This window comes from Wyeomyia smithii, chromosome 2 (assembly GCF_029784165.1).
Source record: "Wyeomyia smithii strain HCP4-BCI-WySm-NY-G18 chromosome 2, ASM2978416v1, whole genome shotgun sequence".
Classification (NCBI taxonomy): Eukaryota; Metazoa; Arthropoda; class Insecta; order Diptera; family Culicidae; genus Wyeomyia; species Wyeomyia smithii.
The window spans coordinates 45290820-45311512 of NC_073695.1; the positions used below are offsets into that span (position 1 = coordinate 45290820).

The 20693-nt window shown below is 35.3% G+C and overlaps 1 protein-coding gene across 2 annotated transcripts in view; it reads left to right on the forward strand.

The window, feature by feature from the left end:
• The window catches only part of LOC129722825 (lysosome membrane protein 2), a 159726-nt gene that overhangs the window by 113297 nt on the left and 25736 nt on the right, over nt 1-20693 (forward strand). For both annotated transcript variants that reach the window (XM_055676611.1, XM_055676610.1), the window contains 4 exons: nt 12626-12717; nt 12853-13010; nt 14000-14138; nt 14211-14414. In XM_055676611.1, the coding sequence (XP_055532586.1) occupies nt 12626-12717; nt 12853-13010; nt 14000-14138; nt 14211-14414 (593 nt within the window). The remainder of the gene's footprint in view (nt 1-12625; nt 12718-12852; nt 13011-13999; nt 14139-14210; nt 14415-20693) is intronic.

The following is a 20693-nucleotide window of genomic DNA, read 5'->3' on the forward strand; positions in this document are numbered from 1 at the left end:
ACAACTGTGTAACTTTTCAGATCGATCGGTGGAACGCCCGGTTTGCGCCCGACTTATTCTCTAGAGATGTCAAGTTGGCTCTTAAAAAAAATCAATACATGATATTGGTAGGAAATTTTCCTGGGAAATACTCTTCTGAAGACCGTAAGGCGCAACGACGCTTGTAAAAACAGCTATTCACCCCAAACTGATTGAATGTCTGACGGACGGCTTACCATTGAAATTTTCCAGCAATACTGCTACAGCATGCTGCTATTGCAAACTTGCTTAAGTATGAGAAATAATATCGCGTGGAATTAATTTTCAAAGTGTGATTTTTGCTCATAATATCTTCGGGGAAGCCTCCAAGATAAATTTAAGCGATATCATTCCTCATCACATGGTTGAATTTGCAACAGCAGCATGCTGCAGCAGTATTGCTAGTAAAATTCAATGGTGAGCCGTTCGTCAGATATTCAAGTCTGGGGTGAATATCTTTTTTCACAAGCAAGGTAGCGCCTTGCGGTCTTCAATAGAGTTTTTCCCAGGAATATTTCCTATGAATATCATGAATATCATGTATTTATAGGAGCCAACTGGTCATCTCTATAGAAAAAGTTTTGAAAAAGTGGTTTCCCATATGAAATCGTATGGAAGCTTTAAAAATCGGGCGCAAATCGGGCGTTTCACCGTTCGATCTGAAAAGTTACACAGTTGTTAAAGGACCCATAAGGAACACGAAAAGTGCATGGGAGCGAAAAAATAACACCATCGCTTTTTTCCCATATAACCGTGTCCCAGTCTAATGAACATACATTAACACATGCAAATAACATGAAATAATTATGTTTTTATTATATGACGCGACATTATGTTTTGATCGTGGAATAATAGAATATAATTATATATCATTCGATTAAATATCGTTTAAGATTCGATTATTTATAGTAGTATTTTTTCTGTTTCAAATATAACTTTCTTTCCACAACTTTTAAACCACGTGTTTAATCATTGTAATTCATCAGTTAACCCTTAACTAGCCCGTTCATCTGATATCAATATTGTTCAAATCGGTTATGTAGTTTCTGAGATAATGAGCTTTCGTTATTTTCACATTGTGATAAATAACATGAAAACTAAAAATTCGACTACAATAAAATTCGATAAAATTCGATTACAATAAAATTCGATAGAATTTTATGGGGCAACTAGACCTTTCATGTGAGGAAATTTTATGAAAATCGGTCCAGCCATCTCTGAGTAAATCGAGTGAGATTGAAAAATTGCACATACACACACACACACACACACACATATACACACATACACACACATACACACACGCACGCACACACACACGCACACACACGCACACATACACACACGCACACACACGAACACACACACACATATACAGGAAATGCTCAGCTAGTCGAACTGAGTCGAGTGGTATAAGACATTCGGCCCTCTGGACCACTTTTATACCCACGGTTACCTTACCTTACCAAACAGTCCCAAGCCGTGGTGTGGCCTTTGCTGTACTTAAGAGTCGTCTCCATTCCACTCGGTCCATGGCTGCAGTTCGCCAGCTCTGCAGTCTGCGTAGGGTCCGCAGGTCGTCTTCCACCTGATCGATTCACCTTGCCCGCTGTGCACCTCTCCGTCTCGTCCCTGACGGATTGGTTTCAAGAACCATCTTTACCGGGCTGTCGTCTGACATCCTTACAACATGCCCAGCCCACCGCAACCTGCCTATCTTAGCGGTGTGGACGATAGATGGCTCCCCAAGCAGCTCCTGCAGTTCGTGGTTCATTCGCCTTCTCCACACTCCGTTTTCCATCTGCAGTCCACCGAAGATGGTACGCAACACCTTCCGCTCGAAGACCGCAAGGGCGCGTTGGTCCTCCACAAGCATAGTCCATGACTCATGCCCGTAGAGGACTACCGGTCTGATCAGCGTCTTGTAGATGGTTAACTTGGTGCGGCGACGAATTCTACTCGATCGGAGCTTCCTCCGGAGACCAAAGTATGCACGATTTCCTGCCATAATGCGCCGTTGAATTTCTCTGCTGGTATCGTTGTCGGCAGTTACCAGTGAGCCCAGATACACGAACTCATCAACCACCTCGATTTCATCACCACCAATTTGAACTCGAGGTAGGAGGTTAGCACTGTCCTCTCGTGAACCCCTTCCTTTCATGTACTTCGTCTTCGATGCATTGATGACCAGTCCAATCCGTTTGGCTTCAGCCTTTAGTCCTTTAGATGTACGTATCCGCCATCTTCACAAAGGTCCGAGCCACAATGTCAATATCGTCGGCGATCTTCCTCGGGATTCAATATTAGCTATATAGTCACTCTCTTTTTCTGTTTTTCAGTGTCATGTCAGCTCAGGAAATATCAATATACAGGAGTATTGGAGCATTATCCTCAAATTTACTCAGCTTTCATGAAACCACTGTTTTGGGGGATTTATGAATGTTTTCCATAGTTTGCCATTGCGTTCCAGAAAGCGAAAATCGCCATCTTAAATTCTAAAACGGCATCAGACATCATGTTCTGGTCTCCGGAAATCAACCTCTAGCTCCAGACATGACCAAGGGCCTAAAAGTCATCGAATTAATTCAAAAAGTTTCTATAATGCACGAAAAACCTTGATTCTTCCCTCTTTCTCCAAGGGTTGTCCTTCCCTCTTTTAAATACGTATATAACCACTGCCTCTATAAAAGGAACTCGTATGTCAATACATACAAACATACATGAAAAACTTGTCCTTTATATGAATAGATAGAAAATAGCCAGAGCCAGAGAAAACGTATAATAATTCTCTTTGGTGAATTATTATTATGGCGTAATATCGGCAGGAAGAACGAGATTTCAATAAGACTCGTTTGGTGAGAAGTCTCCAGAGAACCCTAAATTGGCGATGTTGCCAAGAGGAAAAAAGGTTCGATATAGTAGAGCAGTAATCTTGACACGAAAGGGTAGGAACTTACACACAAGCACGGAAATGATAAGCTTATCACTTACTCTCAATAGTAATACAGTCATACCTCGATATAAGGCAACGTTAGATTTGTTTTCGTTACGTTATATCGAAGCAAAAATTTTAATTTTTTAATTTATGCAAGAATGTTAATGGTTACTCAAATATACGCGAAAACCCATTTTCCACAACCTATCAGTATTTTTGAACCTTTCTTATGTCCATTCAGAAATACTTTCAGAAGCAAGAAAAAAATTTTTCAATTGATACAAAGGTTACTGTAAAATGCGTGAAAATCTATTTCACATCACCTATCAGTATTTTTAAATCTTTCTTAGCCCATTTAGAGAAAATTTTAACAAGCAAAAAAAAATTTTTTTCTAATTGATGCAAGGCTATGAATTATTACTGAAGGATGCGTGAAAACCTATTTTCCATCACCTATTAGTATTTTTAAACCTTTCTTATGGCCATTTAGGACAGTTTTCGCAATTTATACCTAAAAAAAAGTTGCTGTTTCATTTATTTTCAATTTAAATATATTTTAAAAAGTTACGTTATATCGAGGTAAAAGTTACATTATATCGAGTTACGTTATATCGATGTTGCCTTACACAGTAAAAAAAAATTACATTACTTTAAATGCACATAAATTGGAGCATTGGAAACCATGTAATATTCCGTGTGGCATTATATTCACATGCAAAGTAAATGAATAAATGGTGAATTTGCATGCATATTTATATTCGAAGCTTTAAGCTTATATCAATTAACGTACAAATTTACATGGTTTAAAATGATTCTGTATTGTGCATTATTAACGGTGTGAAATTGTATATGTTTTTCAATTTATGTGCTAGAAATCGTTATGTGCTTTCATTTGTATTAGTTGTAAATTTCATTTTTTGGTACTGTGTATAGTAGATTATTAAGCGTTACAATTGGAAAATTATTGAAATTTATCAACAACCAGTTGATACTGCAAAAAATAAAAAGTGACATTAATACTGTGCGGAATCAAAGAAAAACAATATTACGGCTCTAAAAACTATAAGCATGGTGAAACTACAATTTACACAACACAAAATGGTCAGAAATTCTACAAAGTTAAAACATCAAAATTTAGATTTCACAAAAACAAATGAAATAAAATATTATGGCACAGAGAAAACAAAAACTATCGAAATGTAGTATAAATGAAAATTTACAAATCTTATCAAAAAATTATAATTGAAGTAATATTAGAATCGAATATCAAGAAAAACGCATAAAATGAATGCATAGCTGCAGAAAATAATTGAGTTTTCCATCCAACATTTCACTTTTGTAAAAAAAATGTCAAAATTGACAAAAAGGTATCAACAAAAAAAACTTTTAAACCCCTCAGAAACTATCATTCAAAACGTAAAAAAAAATCCTCTCTATTAGAGTGCCACAGGCTGCTACGCCACCGCAAATAAACAATCAAGAATCGAAAGAAATCAAAGTATTGATGTCAAACAAAAAAAAAATCTGAATCAGGAGCTATTTGATATTGTCATTGTGTACATGCGCGTATTGAAAAATATGACAAATCACGCACTTTGTTTCCACAAAAAAATGGTTTGTCCTATGTTCGTGTTATTGACAATGACAACTGTATCAAACGTATTAAAATCGGATTTTATTTCTAGTCGCAGTTTCAGGTTATTTTGGGATTAGAATAAAAACAGAATGATTTATAAAATTTCAGTCTCTAAATATCAGGTAGCAGTTAAATCAGAATAATGTTGTGAATAATGTTTGTCTGTTGAAAAAAAGTTAATTGATCGTCAACCTAACGAGTTCCAGCAGATACCACTTAACTGAAAGCTTCCGGCTAATCCCTGCCAAGCGGATCACCATTCAGCCCGAAACGTTACAGTAGCGCGTGAGTCGTTCGAGTCAATGAGTTCATTAGTAATCAGTTTTTGTTTGATTGCGCTCGGAAGATCAACCGATTACGCGCAACTACTAATCTTATGCGAATGACAGTCAGCCTGAGATGCCCTCAATAGCAAGAACAGGCGCAGACATCTGCTCACGTGTACCGTTTTGATGTTGTTTCCTAGCTCCGACGTAGGCATCTAGCGGGAAAAACCGCACGGATTGACACCCCAGAGTGTTCACCTGGAAATGCGAGGTCTCGACTCCAATCACCCCTGTCGGATCTAGTGAAACAGCTATTAAATCAATCGATCGCGCCTGCCTGGGGGGGTTAGGCTCATGTGGGAAGGAAACTTTTGCACCTTGTTGGAAGTGAGAACGCGACGGCGACGGTTCGTTCTCACCTCGATCGCTGAAATGCGCCCATTTCTGGGTCTCGGCGCGCGGAGGTGCAACCAGGGGGTAGGATCTTTTTCAGTAATTGTGTTTGGATCACTGCCGCCGATAGTAGTAATTACCCGGCATGATATCGATAATTTTAATTAAATCAATAAGACGTACCAACCGGCAGCCCGTATCGGCCGGCTGTGGGATACATTGAAATAAGATAAGAGCAATTTTCCAATCACTCTGGTGATGAACAACAATCTACTTTGTGTCTCGGTTTTTTGTTTGTGACTGCGCCTCAGAATTAATGAAATGAGCAGAGAAAAAAAACTTACCGGAACCGCGTCTGGCTGTAATATCCTGCCCGAATAGAAGACTTGGGGCAGAGAATAGCACAGTCATTGCGGTCGCTTGGACGGAACGAAATGACTTGCTAGAAACGGGACTAGAATGCAGCTAGGCTTGCTGGTTTTCGATGTTCTGTGATTTTTAGGATAAAAGTTACTGGTTGAATGTCGTATCGTATTAACAGTAAGCGACTCTCGGAAGATTTATTCTCGCACAACAATGAGTCTAATTGTAACTCAAATCAGTAATAATTTTATTGAAATCTTTATTTGTTTTTATGGAACAGATATTAAGGTAGCATCTTTCCCAGCGAAAAAATCACCGTTAAAAGGTTAAACTTAACTACTTTATACTTGCACAGTTGTAAGAATTTTTTACGGTCCATTGGTAAAAAATAGCTCTGAAACGATATATCAATATTTAATTAATTTCATTATTGGATGTGATAACCTTAGAGTCATTTATTTTTGCTAAGACCTCATATACTGGGCTAAGATAGTTGAATTGCAAAAACTTATATTTCTATTTTTATATTGATAGATTATATTGTAAAGCAAAAGAACAAATTGCAGAACAGAAACATGTTTTGCAGTACATATGGAGGAAGCACCAGCCGTGCGCGAATTTTTCTATCCCTTTCACAATTCTCTGCCTTCGACAATTGTGCATACAAACGCGCATCTTGCACACCTACAGAAATGACACCACTAGTATTAACCCTCTGGTGCCCAGTGCCGCCTTTAGGCACGCTTCAGTTGAAACTCTAAAAAGCTTCAATGAATACTTAAAAAATGTTAATAAACATTCATGGTGATTTTGCCGAGGTCCACCTGAAAAATAACTTGGACACTAGAGGGTTTATTTACTTTGGAGAATGCGAAACTGATTTCAATAGAATAATTAAAAGTATAAGAGTAAAATAAAAAATGTTATGACGAAATTTAACTACTCCCTAGACCTAGCTTAGCCTGACGAGAACTAATGAGTATTTCATTATGTTGAAATGACAAACAAAATTAATTAAAGAAATAATAAATGATCTCGAAAAAGCTGACGAAATAGACGAAAACCGCAATTAAAAACAAGCGAACAAATATGACTGAACATATAACAAAATATACGACGATAAAGCAAAAAATATCAAAACACAATTTTCTGAAAATTGTCAACAAATTGTTACCAAGTTTTGTCATGTACTTGTATTTTTTTTTACTTTCCACCATTGTGAGAAATAAACAGTTTCAAATATGTATAGCAAAATATACGACACAAATAACACAAGAAATGACATACCAGAGGAGAAAAAATAGCAAAACAACGGTTTAAATCAATTTATAAAATACAAAACATTGCCAAATAAAGAAATAAATTGAAAAAAAACATGAGAATAAAGAAGAGTTGCAAAATCGCTCAAAATATAATAAAAAAGTGATTAAGAAACCGACAAACAATTGACTAAAAATCATAAAAAGATCGAAAAACAACAAAAGAGCCGAAATAATAAAAAATCATTGAAAGGACGTGAAAAGAGATATTTCAGACCCGAAAACGATGCTTACATATGGTCGGTGTTAAGTCAGACCGGACCAAGTGACATTTTGATCATTTTGAGAAAAACGAGTTTGAAGTTTGTTGCTCTGAGAATTTTGATGTTTTTAATACTTTTGCGCAGTTTTGATGTTATAAGTTGGAGTAACTCTCTAACTGTATCATGCAATGTGACAATTAAAAAAAAAATGCCGTGAGCTCAAAAAGGACAGGTTTGTAACTGATTAAATGTACTTGGTCCACTCTGATTGAATCAGAGAAGAATCATTAATGACTTGGTCCATTATGACTGAACAATTGAACAAATAATTTTAGTCCATTGATCCTCGAACAGTCAAAAAGTTTTTAATCTACATCGTGAGCTTCTGCGACGTCAACAATTGTTGAAAATAGTTTGAATAAACTTTAAACTGTGTTTGTTTCAACAAATCAATGGTAGGAGCGGAATGTTTTGATGGAGCAAAATATGGTTAATTCACTCAATTAACTTATTCGTAATCAGCCACTTTCTCTGCAACTTGGGCCAAAATTGCCGTAGAATTGATAATGGACTGGATGGTTTCCTCGTGTTTTGGTTCTGGAATTTCTGTCACGTTTGGATGTAGTGCTTCAAGGACAGCTTCATGAAAAGTTGGCACAGGTTCTCCATTATTGATAAGAAAATAATATTGAATAGATATTGACAACATACTTTACACACTTAAATGTCAATGAGTCAGCTTCTTCTTGTATTAATATGAAAGGTCTTCTCCAAACAATCGCTTGTGTTGCCGGGCGGGCATAATAAATTTAATTAAATTATTAAATTATTAATTTATTAATTAGCTTGCATAAAACAGTAACAAACGTACACTTACCACTCATTTCAACCTCCTGAGGATATAATTTATTGGTAAATTCAACAAGTTTTAAGTCAGTATTACTACTGTAACTTGAACTTCTTTCTGAAATTGTGGAATGTTGTGTCACCCACACAAATGACTAACGTTTCTCATTTACGTGTTCAATCAGAGTGGACCATGTACATTTTCCTCATTTACTGGTAAAGTATACTTTTTTGACTAACGGGCAAAGAAGCATTCCGATAAGCTGCCTGATAGTGTTGAAATTCATTTATGTTGACTTCAAACCGATGCTGTAAATTTCGATAATTTCAACTTTTTTCTGCTTAACACATGGTTCACTTTGTCTGCACACTATAAGGCATGATATCAGGTCATGTTAGTGACAGCAATAAACGATCCAAAACCACATTCAAAACCACGGCAGTGCGAGAAACTTAACAGATTCCGATGGGGGGTGAGTGAAAGAGTTCTCTGATACAAAGAAATCCGAAAAAACGCTTGAAAATTCTTCCGTTCGTTCGCTTTTATCAATAGCTGACCGAAGGCAGTCTCCTTGAAAATAAACACTCGGTCCATTCTGACTGAACACTGTAATCGCTTTTCATTGGTTATGCAGTCAAAATCATGCTGTTATATCTGCTGTTTTAGGAATAAATAAAATCTGATTGTTGTGTGATGTAGCTTAAGAAAATCTTTATCCAATACTATCGTTAACTCGTTTTTTTTTTCAATTTTGCGACTTGGTCCGGTCTGACTTAACACCGACGATATGTTACAATAATAACAATAAGACGAAACAAAATTCAAATATCGGAAAGTTACAAAAAATGACAAAAAATTGTTCAAGAAATGATGGAAAAAAAATCATTTGGAAACAGCGACTAATTGACTAAAAATTATGAAACTATGGTAAACTAAAATAAAAATTGTAAAAAATATGGTAAGCTAACAAAACGCCAAAACAATGGGAAATTACAAAACATGGTGATATGTAATACAATCACATATCAAAAAATTAACGAAAAAAATTACAATGATCTGAATGTTACAATAATATTCAAAACATAACAAAAAAAAACAAAAATCGTCCCGAAAAGAGAAAAAAAATTTAAAAGTCAAGAATAATTGACAAAACAGGTCCATTATATATAAAAACATTAAAAAAAATAGTAACAAACCAAAAATTAAATGAAAAATAAATGATGGAAAAGGTACAAAAACAAAATAAAACATCACGAAAATGAGAAAACAATTATAACAACACTCAAAAAATGACAAAACATCATGAAACATAGTTAAAAGATGATACCAAATGCGACAAAACAAAAGTTTAAAAAGTGTGACAGTAAATAAAAACAGAGAAGATAACAAAAATCGCTAATCAAGTGATGAAAATGTCAAAATGTCAACGAAATAGTCAAAAAAATAACAAAAAGGGTGAAAATCGCAAGATAAAGTAAATAGAAAACAACAACAAATGCCAAAATCAAAAAATTAACGAAAAAATTACCAATGATCAAAATGCTACAAAAGTTGCCAAAACATAACAGAAAACACAAAAACGAACATAAGAATGTGACAAGAAAACCGCAAAAATAATGACCAGAGATAAGAAAATTTGACAGAAGAATTCCATGAATATGATTACTAAATATAATAAAATGAGTCACAATGTCATAAAAAACGAGAACTTCTAAAAAAATAAATGATAAAAAGGAAATAAAAATAATGAAACTAAACAAAAATTAAAACATTTATGATAACATTCAAAAATGACACAAAAAATAGTCAAAAGATGATACAAAACAAAAGTCTAGAACATGTGACAAAAAATAAGAGCACAAAACGTGACAAAAATTACAAACAAAAATGATAAAAATTGTAAAATAATACCAAAATATTTCATGAAAATTAAAAAAAAAGTAAAACATCGCTAGAAAGAATGAGTTAAAAGAAAACGACAAGGAACCTAGCAGCGAAATAAAGAGAGATACAAAAAAATAATAATCAATTGCATAAGCTGATGAATAAATGACAAAGAAGACAATAGTATTCATACAGAATTGACTTAAAACGACAAGACAAAATGAAATAAAAAAACACCAACATAATACACAAAATAATAAACAATAAGATAAAACAACATGGCAATAATAATAAGATACGAATATAGATGAAAAGATGACAAAAAATTGCGTGAAAAAAATGGTAAAAAAAATTATAATGATCCATCCAGGGAGGGGTGTGTACCGTGAACAACATACAAAATTTTCAGAGATTAAATAGACGGATGGAGGATCTCAAAATCGTCAATAATAAGATGGAGATAGCCCCTAAAAACTGTCAATTCAATGACAAATACAATGAAAAATCAGAAATCCTGGCAACAAGTAACACAAGCCGATGACAAAAAATTAATGACAAAAGGCATTAAAAAATTACAATGTCAAAAAAAATCGAAAATTGACACAAACAGGGTGAAAAGGTGAGGAGGAAACAAAAAAAAATTGAATGGGATAGGAAAAATTGACAAAAATAGTCACAAACACTTAACAAAATAGAAAATAAATGAAAAATAAATAATAACAAATGATATGTAAATGATGAAAACAGCTACGATAACTCTCTTAAAACGACAAAAAACATAATGAAATTTAGTAAAAAGACACAACCAAATATAGCAGAGCAAATGTTCAAGAGATGTGACAAAAAGTTGCAAATGCTGCTAAAAATCACAAAAATATGCCTAAAATCACTAACAAAATGAAAACTACAAAACGACATCGAAAATGGCAAAAAGTTAAAAATCGCATGAAAACGATGTTAACTAATTACAAGAAAACCGACAAAAAATCTAGCATAATACAGAAAAATAGCAAGAGATACCAAAAAATAATATTCATTTGCAAGAACTGAGAACAAATGACAAAAAGACACAAATATGCATACAGAATTGACTGAAAAAAGCAAGACAAAATTGAATTAAACTACAGCATAATACATAAAATAACAAATACTAAGATGAAACAACATAAAAATAGTAAAAAGTTGCGAATGATGAAAAAAAAATTATGACAAATTCTGTAAAATATGATTCAAAAAATTATTAGGGGCCATGCACGTTTCTCATAGACAGGTTTGATGTGAGGGGTTGTGCAATGTCCACGATCCATACATTTTTGTTGAAGATCAAACAGACGTCCCACGTAGAATGTGGATGGCCCCTAAGAAATCATCAAATAAATGAAAAAAAAAGTGAAAAACCGTAAAATGTGGCAATAAGTAACACAAACTGATGACAAAAAATTAACTACAAAATGTATTGAATAATTTGCTTAATCATTGCCAAATGATACAGTCACAGATGATACAGTAAATAATGACAAAAAAGTTATCATAAAAAGGGCGTAAAGGTGAAAATAAAAAGGAAAAAAAACTGAAGAACGATAAGAAAAATTTTCAAAACAGAGAAATAGTCACAACTGCATAACGGAAAAGAAATTTAGTGAAAAATATGTGGCAAAAAAGATATATAAATGATGAAAATAAAAATCAAAAAAACTATGATAATGGGCCTCAGAAAAATTGTCCATAATTAAACAAAACAAAAGTTTGAAAGAAGTGACAAAAAGTTATAAATGCTGCTAAATAAAATCACAAAAGATATCTAAAATCGTGAACAAAATGACGAAAATTACAAAACGAAATCGAAAAAGGCTAAAAAAATTACAAAAAAAGTTAAAAGTTTCAAGAAATTAATGGTAACAAATTACAAGAAAACCGACAAAAAAAGAAACAAAATACAGCAAAATAATGAGAGATACCAGAAGACAATAACCAATTGCAAGAACGGATAAAAAATTAACAAAGAAGACACAAATAAGCATACTGAATTATATAAAATAAAAAAAAACACATGATTTGACATAAAATAGGATAAAAGATAACAAGCAGAGGACGTCCAAAATTGCAATAAAATATCAGAAATATCGTCAAAACAACTTCATAAGAAGAGCAAATAAAAACTCCCAAAATAAATCGAAAAAAAATATGAATATCAACAATGAATAGTGGAAATCTAAAAGCAAATAACTAAAAATGGACCGTAAAACATATTAAAAACAAAAACTGATGAATTGTTCCACATTTTTGACATATTTCTCGTACTAGATTTTTCGGGCTGTTATTGACATTTTAGTTATTTTTGAAGTTTTTGGAATATTTGACATTTTTGACGTTTGACATTTTTGACATTTGAATGTTTTGAATTTTTATTATTCGTGTTTTTGTGACTCAAAAGTTTTGACGATATTATGTGTTTTAGTTCAAAATCTCTAATGATATTTGACACAATTTCCAAGTCTGTTGCCAGTATTCATCTTGATTTTTTTTTAATTTAATAATTATGTATTTATCTTGATTATTTCATCAATCCCTTTACTATCGCCAACAAGCATTCAAACCAAAACACGGGAATACCAGTTATTCAGAAACCGGTTTGCTCGTCCAATTATCGATTGAATTAAAGTTTTTTCGGTACCACAAACAGGTACTTTGTTTACTTTTTTTTTCTCTAATCATGTTGATAGTTATTTTTAACCTTATTTTTTCTATTATGTCATTGCAGATCGGGTAGCAGTAATTATTTTCGGAATAGCTACTCTAATTGCTGGTGTGATATTATCTTCTGTTCCTTGGCTGAACTTTTTTATTATGAAGGTGAGTCAACGATTTCCCGGTGGACAAACGCAGAAGAGCAGAATGACTTGTCTGTGTCTTCATTCATTTATTATTCCCCCAATACCGGCAGAACAAAGTTAAATAATTCTCGCGTCCCTTCTCTTTTTTCTGCAGAATCTAAGACTATGGAACGGCACGATTAGCTTCCACTACTGGCAGCGGCCGGGCGTCACTAGGTTAACTAAGGTGTACATATTTAACGTTACTAATCCGGAGGGGTTTCTCGCCGGTGAAAAGCCAAAACTAGTTGAAGTAGGACCATTCGTTTATAGGTAAGTTCTGTGCGAGTTCTGTTGAAGGCCGCGGGCGCATGCGCGTGCAATTAGTATTAATGCCCGGGTAGAACTATTATATTTCGCGGAATCCGGTGCTGGTATTCAATTATTCAAATCGGTATAATTTTCAGTGGGTATCTGTCACCGGAATCAATACCGGTGAGGGTTTAGTTCCACAATCACCTGAGCGTGACTAGCTGGCTAGATGGTAACACTCATTGCAATCCAGATTTTTTTTTACTAAATTAATGCATGCGTAGTCACGGTCCGAGATAATAATGTATCCGTCAGCTCCTGGATGCCAGCGCGGCTGGGATTCCCGTTTTTCCCGCGCATACCATACTGCAATTAAACATGTGCCGTGAGTGTGTGGGAGCTATTAATAGGTGCAAAACACAATCAATTAAATCATACTACATGCCGGTTACTAGAATGAAAGAAAATTTCCTCCTAATCACACGTAACGTACGTCGGCAGTTATTAGATGCTAATTAAGCGTGTAGTTTATTCAGTTTGTGTGAGCTTTACCAACTGATATTCTATCTAGACGTTTTAAAAACATCACGCTCGGTTATAAGGATGCTGAAAGTTGAAAAGACCACGCGGTCAATGCATCGGGTGGCCCTTGCACGTTATCAAGCGGCGGCGCCTTCACAGGTACGGCTGGATGCCATCAAAATCCCATCTCAAGTGCAACCAGTAATTTGTGTTAACTGGCGTCGTTCGTTAGGAAACTGAACAAACCATTTTAATCCACGTACCTTGAAGCACGCCGCAACTGCCGTAGCTGCATCCAGGATCGAATAAATTAAATGAGTCATTCTCGCAAATAATCTGTCGTGAATATTTGTTGCTTATGTGATGAATAATAATTAATCTGCCTCGGCAAGTGAATCATTTAAAACGTTCATCAGTCATGTCAAAACAGTAATTACCTGTAATCTGCCTTATCTAACGTACAACAACTTTCCTCTGTATTGTTTCAGAGAAGATATGGAAAAGGTGAATATCAAGTTCCATGACAATCACACTGTAACATATCAGCACAAGAAAATCTTACAATTTGTTCCTGAGCTAAGCGTAGATAAGAACCAACGAATAACGACACCAAATATCCCTCTGCTGGTAAGTCCCCCACATCGATATTCCCTGTAACTGGACTGGACTTTAATAATGCGAACTTTTCTCTAAACCTAGACCATTTCAACCCAGAGCAAACATCTGGGCTACTTCCTGGCGAAGACGATTTCGCTGGTGCTGACGGCCACCAAATACAAACCGTTCATTTCGCTGACCGCAGACGAGCTCGTGTTCGGGTACGACGACACACTTGTAAGCCTCGCGCATCGCTTCTATCCCCGGAACCGGCGACCCATGTCCCAGATGGGTCTGCTCAATGGGGTAAGTGACCAATGGCCGCCGGGACCGACTCCCGTCCGGATTCATCACCGATAGACAAACAACCTCGCAGCATCGCTTCGACTCGCATCTTTGCTCGCGCCATGTTTTCCTTTTCTACTACTTCCAGGATCACACTCGCTTCACGAATCGGCGCAAAATCATGTACCTTCGGGATCATCATCACACTCCACCTACTGGTCCAAAATGACTTAGTAGAAGAAGTAGAAGCATTACCACCCACTTTACCTTTTATCGCATCAATGTAGCAACTTTTGAACCATACCTCCATTTAGTAGCTTTGCTAGAAACTCTCCGCTAACCTCGTAGGCATGCCAGCAGTTTCTGTTCTACAACACCCTCCCAGACAATTGATAGACAAACAATCGAACGTAAACCAACGCGGTGCAACAGTTCCGCATCCAAGCTCGTATCTATATATTTTCCATATCCAAAGCTACTAACAAGCCCTTTTTCCATGTCAGTTAGAAGAGCTCTTCCCATCTCAGTGCCAGCAGCGCTACCTGCTGCTGCTAGTGCTGCATACCAAAGAAGAAGCGAACCCTGCGCTTCACACGATCATGATCGGTCGCTCGCTCGGTAGGTCGGAATCGAAGGAATGAGCGTGGCAAATTTATGTTATTATCATCGCTTATATGATCAACCGCCAACCTATTAAGATCACCTTAATCAAGCTTGTAAACAATGTGTAGCACCAAGCTGTTCGCTGATTATGCACGGTTGCTCTAGCCCTTGTGATTAGCCTATCCAGTGCGAATCGAAGTGCCTCTCGGTTTGTGGGTAGGCTGTGAGCTCGTACTAAACAGCAGCCAGGTGTAATTGATTTGTACTCCCACTTAGTGGGGCAGCAATTGCATACATAGTTATCGCTGGTAGTGGTTTTGCATAATTGTCATTCTGATGTGGGTGCTTAACCGGATAATTCAACTTTGTTGCTGGCAGCCGCATGGATGCAAAATTTTATAACCATATCAATTCGATTGGACTGAACCATGTTCAATTTAATCGAAACGTCGAACATTTGGTTTGAAGTGTTATTTTTGATTTTACTGAAACTTTGCATAGACGTTTCTATGGGCAAAAGATACCATTTTGTGCTGCTATTGGTCTATTTTTTTTATTATTATTATTATTTTTTTATTGATGATTTGTTTGATCGATGTGACGTCTTCGACAAAGTTGTAAGTCAAATATTTTAATCACCAATAGAGCACTCTATTCATCATTATCGCATGCTCAAACAGGATCCATATCAATCACCAACCGCAGACTTCATAAAATTAATGGGAGGGGGGGAGGTGTGCAAGAGGTCTTCGAAAATATAAAATTTTTTTAAATTCGTAAAAAAAATTGCGGAACGTCTTAGAATTGACATGAAGTGCTTGGATTGGCAGATTTGATAGTAACCAACATAGAACACAATTTCGCAAAACGGTGCAAGGGCTGTGATGTTTCAGACTAACAAATAAAACTATCGAAGATTTGTAGAGGTGGGAATAGAGACGCCAACTTCACTATTGTTGGGGAGGAGTGCAAAAAGTGCTCCGCCCCGCAAAGTTGGCGTCAATGATATCAACCGTACACCAACAAATTCACGCTTACATCCAGACGTTATTGAAAATATCGGCAAATACTCTAAAACCTTAAAAATCAGCTTCGGAACCAGCAATAAATCTCTTAAAAGCCTAAACAGACAAATATCTGCACACATTTTTAGAAAAATGTGCAAGATCTGCAATAAAGAGCAAATATTTGCAAAACGATGAAGATGAAAACAAAAATGCACACAAATCAGCGCTTTTTTCATACCTGTTTTTTGCAATATTTTTACTTATTCTGCCGTTTGCTTCGTTTCTGAGTTTCCGGTACGCGATACATTTTCATGGTTTTCACGACACCTTTACTCACGAAGTGATTCAATTCAGAGATTTTCGTTATACCGCTTGATTGGATAGGAAAACGGTTTAGGGTGCCAGCAACATGATTTAGGGATGCTTCAAAGCGCTCAAGATTGTGATTTTTCGACCCTCGAAAATCTACCAAGGAAGGAGTACATGAAATTGGGAAAATCGAAACTTTTTTTTGATGCTTAAGAAATGCATTAAACGTCGAGATATGGTTTCATCTCGAAAAAAAAATTTTGACCGAAAATCGACCTTCTAGGACCATTTTTTGGGCAACCGAAGGCTTAATATGGAATACTTTAGAATTGGCTTCTAAAATGACCCACAATTCGTTCCAAACCAAATGTAAATTATTTAAATGTTTATTAAGTATCTCAGAATTTATTTTCATTAGGATTGTTCATTTATTTCCTACTAGGGTGATTCCAAAAAAAAATATAATTTAATAAGAAGTGGTTTAGTAAGTTACCAAAGGAAAATGTTTTAACTAGCATTTTTTTCATTCGTGAAAACAATCTTTTTCGTGAACGTAGCTGAGAGGATGATGTGAATTCATCAAAAGTTTATCAGTATTTGGGTAATGTGTACCTAATAGTGTATGTTGATGTGACCAAACATAAAAAACGCAAGACTTTCTGGAAGCAGTTCTCTTCTAAATAAGGTAACAGATATGATCAGCTGCGCCGCAACAGAAGGGCTACTTAAAACAGTTAAAAAAACTAAGATAGTCACAAAACTAGACCAACAACTTAAGGAAAGTTGTATACTCCAAAATAACATCCGACCACAGAGAAAACTTAAAAAACAAATACACTAAGGTCGCTTTCTACGCGGGTTCTTTTCAAGCGGCTTTTCTTACGCGGATTTCGGAATTTACGCGGGTTTTTTTACACGGATTCCGGAATTTACGCGGTTTTTTTACGCTGCACGTATCCCCCACGTAAAAAATGACTTTAGTGTATTTTGTTTCGCCACACAATCGACTGGTTCCCGTTTTGACAATTCAAACTGGTTCTTGAAGTCCACTCCACGATTAGTAAAGTACAGAGACTATATGTTGTATGGGTGATCAGAATCCAATAGGGTTTTTTCATGAGAATTCTCTGATACGATTTTTACCATCCTTGAAGAACCGTTTTTGAAAATGATATAGCTGAAATAGACGAAAGTGAAAAAAAACTAGAACGTTTTGATTATTCTGCTCAAATTACTTCAGGAATACCAGATGTGTAAATTTGTTTGCAAAACGCAGATTTTTAGAATCAGTGTGCAGATTTTTATTGATTCGCAAATATTCTCAGATTTTCAATAGTTTTTGCAGATTTTTGTTAGAGTCTCTTTTATTTGCACAGACCTTCTCAAAATGCCTGCAGATTTTTGCAGACTTTTGCCTGCGTTAGCGAAATTTTTTCGAATCACGGATAAGTTTTTTTTCAGATTCCAAGCAGATTTTTCCAGTTTTTTGAGCAGTTTCAGACATTTTTAAAAAACATCTGGCATCTCTAAATTACTTCTTCAGTTGACATCAAGGGACTGGCACGGTAACTTTCTGACGTGACGAGCTTTTTTTTCTGTACTGTTCAGCAAAAAAAACTACTTTATCTGCCGCCAAAATTCACTTTACTTCGTTTTGGAAAAAAACTGGATGTACTAACTATCACATAGAATATTAAATAATATGCATAACATTATGAAAATTGCTCGAAATTCTCTGAAACGCAAAGAATAATTACAATCAACATTTGGTTGTTTTGCCCGAATCAACATTAGAAAATGGTGAATCAGGTGCCAGTGATTTTGGTAACGCATCATATAAAATTGGGCTTTTTACGTTACATAATTTATAAATGTCTCTCAAGCTACTTGTATGTTGAATTTGATAGTGATCGCAAGTGATAAGGGACCATCCACATTTCACGTGGACAGATTTTCAACGATTTGGACCGCTCTCCTCCCACTCCGTGGACAACTGCCCATATAAATTCTAAAAATTTTGTATGGATCGTGGACATTACACTGACACTACCTAGCTGTCCACGTGGAATGTGGATGGCCCCTAAGTCTAAAGCAAACTCTTTTTTTAAATAATTCTTTGATTGTAAGACGCTAAGACTATCTTGCATCAATGTTATTAACTCTTATTCAAAACTAATAAAATAACTCTCTGGAAATAATGTGGTGGCTAAATGAGCCGTTACGGAACAGAGTGGTCTAAAGACCATTTTTTTTTTGAAAATGAGTTTTTTGCATATACCGCATCTACTCAAGAGGCTGGAGTTGGGAAATTAAGAAAATTTCGAAAAATCGAACTTTGAAGCTGATTTATACCGTGTTGAAATTTCGTCCGAAACAGAATGGCCGTTTTGTTTCGGAACAGAGTGGTCTATGTACATAAATCGGTGTAATACTATCATGTAACAAGTAATATGTAGCATATTACATGTGATAAGTAACATGTTACTTGTTCTGTACATGTCACACGTGATATATAACTGTTACACGTAAGGTAAAACGAAAAATATAACATGTGAAATATTATGTAATATGTAACATGTTGTGTTACATGTAATGTTACACGTGACATCTTACATGTGGCATGCTATATGTATCATATAACATGTAACACTGGCCATTTTATACGAGTTAACCGTCATTTTCTTTGTCATTTACCAGGTTTGTGTACATAGACCACTCTGTTCCGAAACGATTCGAGGATTCCAGTGAATATATATCTATGAAGTCAGAGTGGTCTATGTACATTGGTGAGACAAAATCACTTATTTCGCAAAGAAACTGTTAATTTTATGTATTCTAATGTTAAACCACTTCATAACCTTCATATTAAAACATTCCGTTTGGAAGAATTCGTTGAACAGAGTTTTATTCAGAGATTTTTCGAAAATTGCTTCTCCTGGAAAATTTGCTCGAAATACTCATATGAGGTAGCGTTTCATCATTACCGGCTAATTTCCACAAATCGAAAGTTGCCATTTTAAATTTCAAAATTTCGATTTCTGGCCTCCGTGCATCATCTCGATTACGGAAGTATCCCTATTGAGTGTCTGGACATCATTCAGGCTCCTGAATGCCCATATTGATTCGTATTCGGCCATTTTTGCTTGTTTTCTAGAGCTCGGATCTTGTATTTCAAAATGGCATCTGGAATTGATTTCTGGCCTCTAGATATCATTAAGTTCCTAAACTATCCATGTTGAATGTTTTGATATTGTTTTCAGCTAGTACTGTACTGTGAGAAAAAATTATCAGCATTTAAAATTGGACAACAATTATTACATGTTTCGATTACCAATTTCCATTTGACACCCTCTCACCGAAGCTTCGCCAAAAGACGTAGTTCTACGTCAAAACAAGTAATGTAACATTACATTAGTTGTTCTGGCGTAAAACTACGTCTTTTGGCAAGGCTTCTGTGAGAGGGTGTCAAATGAAAATTGGTAAGCGATGGAGGTAATGCTATGGACGCTCTGAGCAATGTACACGAATATATCTTTTTTTAAGAAAAGTACGTGAAATTGCTATAAAAAAAAACAAATTGCCTAACAAAAATTACATATTTTGACGTAAAGTTACGGTTAACGACAACATATTGGAATAGAGATGTAAATTAAAATACCAAAAACATCGAAAGCATCAAGAAAATTGTCCATTTTCAAATGCTAACAACTCAGATAGTTTTCAACGGATTTCTTTTATTATTGCCGTAATCCAACTAAATATTGTACTATTGAAAAATTTATTACTCTATATTGGATACAGTTTTCAACCAGAGCTGATAACAAGGCCAAATACTACCCAATATGGATATTTTCCAGACCGGGATGTTATTCAGACCATTTTGAATCTCTTCTGGTCGCCACATTATTTCCAAAGAGTTATTTTATTAATGCAAAACCAAAATTACTGACATAAACATATTCACGGTACTCTCACAGACCGTTATTATAAAAAAATGCGCCAAAGGATCTGAATACACTATTCGATTCGTTATGACATCCTTATTCCCTGGTCAAAATTTCAAAATCGTCATACGGTATCCTTTTGATTCAAACTTCGAACAGTCTCAAACTTCGAACACTATCTTTTAGCGATTACGTTGAAGTGTTCGGAGTTTGAATCGAAACTGATTCCTAAATTCTCCTCGTTTCTAGGGACAAACAACAATAAAACAACCAACATTGAGATCAATGAGAAAGCTCATTTTTCGTTGATTTTTAGTGCAAGAAGTTACATCATAGCTTAAGTGTTCGAAATTTGATGCAGTACGGTACATTTTTGAGTAAATCTTTTTTGAAGGTCGGAAAGTTGTTCTATGAGCTAATTTTGTTGAAGACATTGA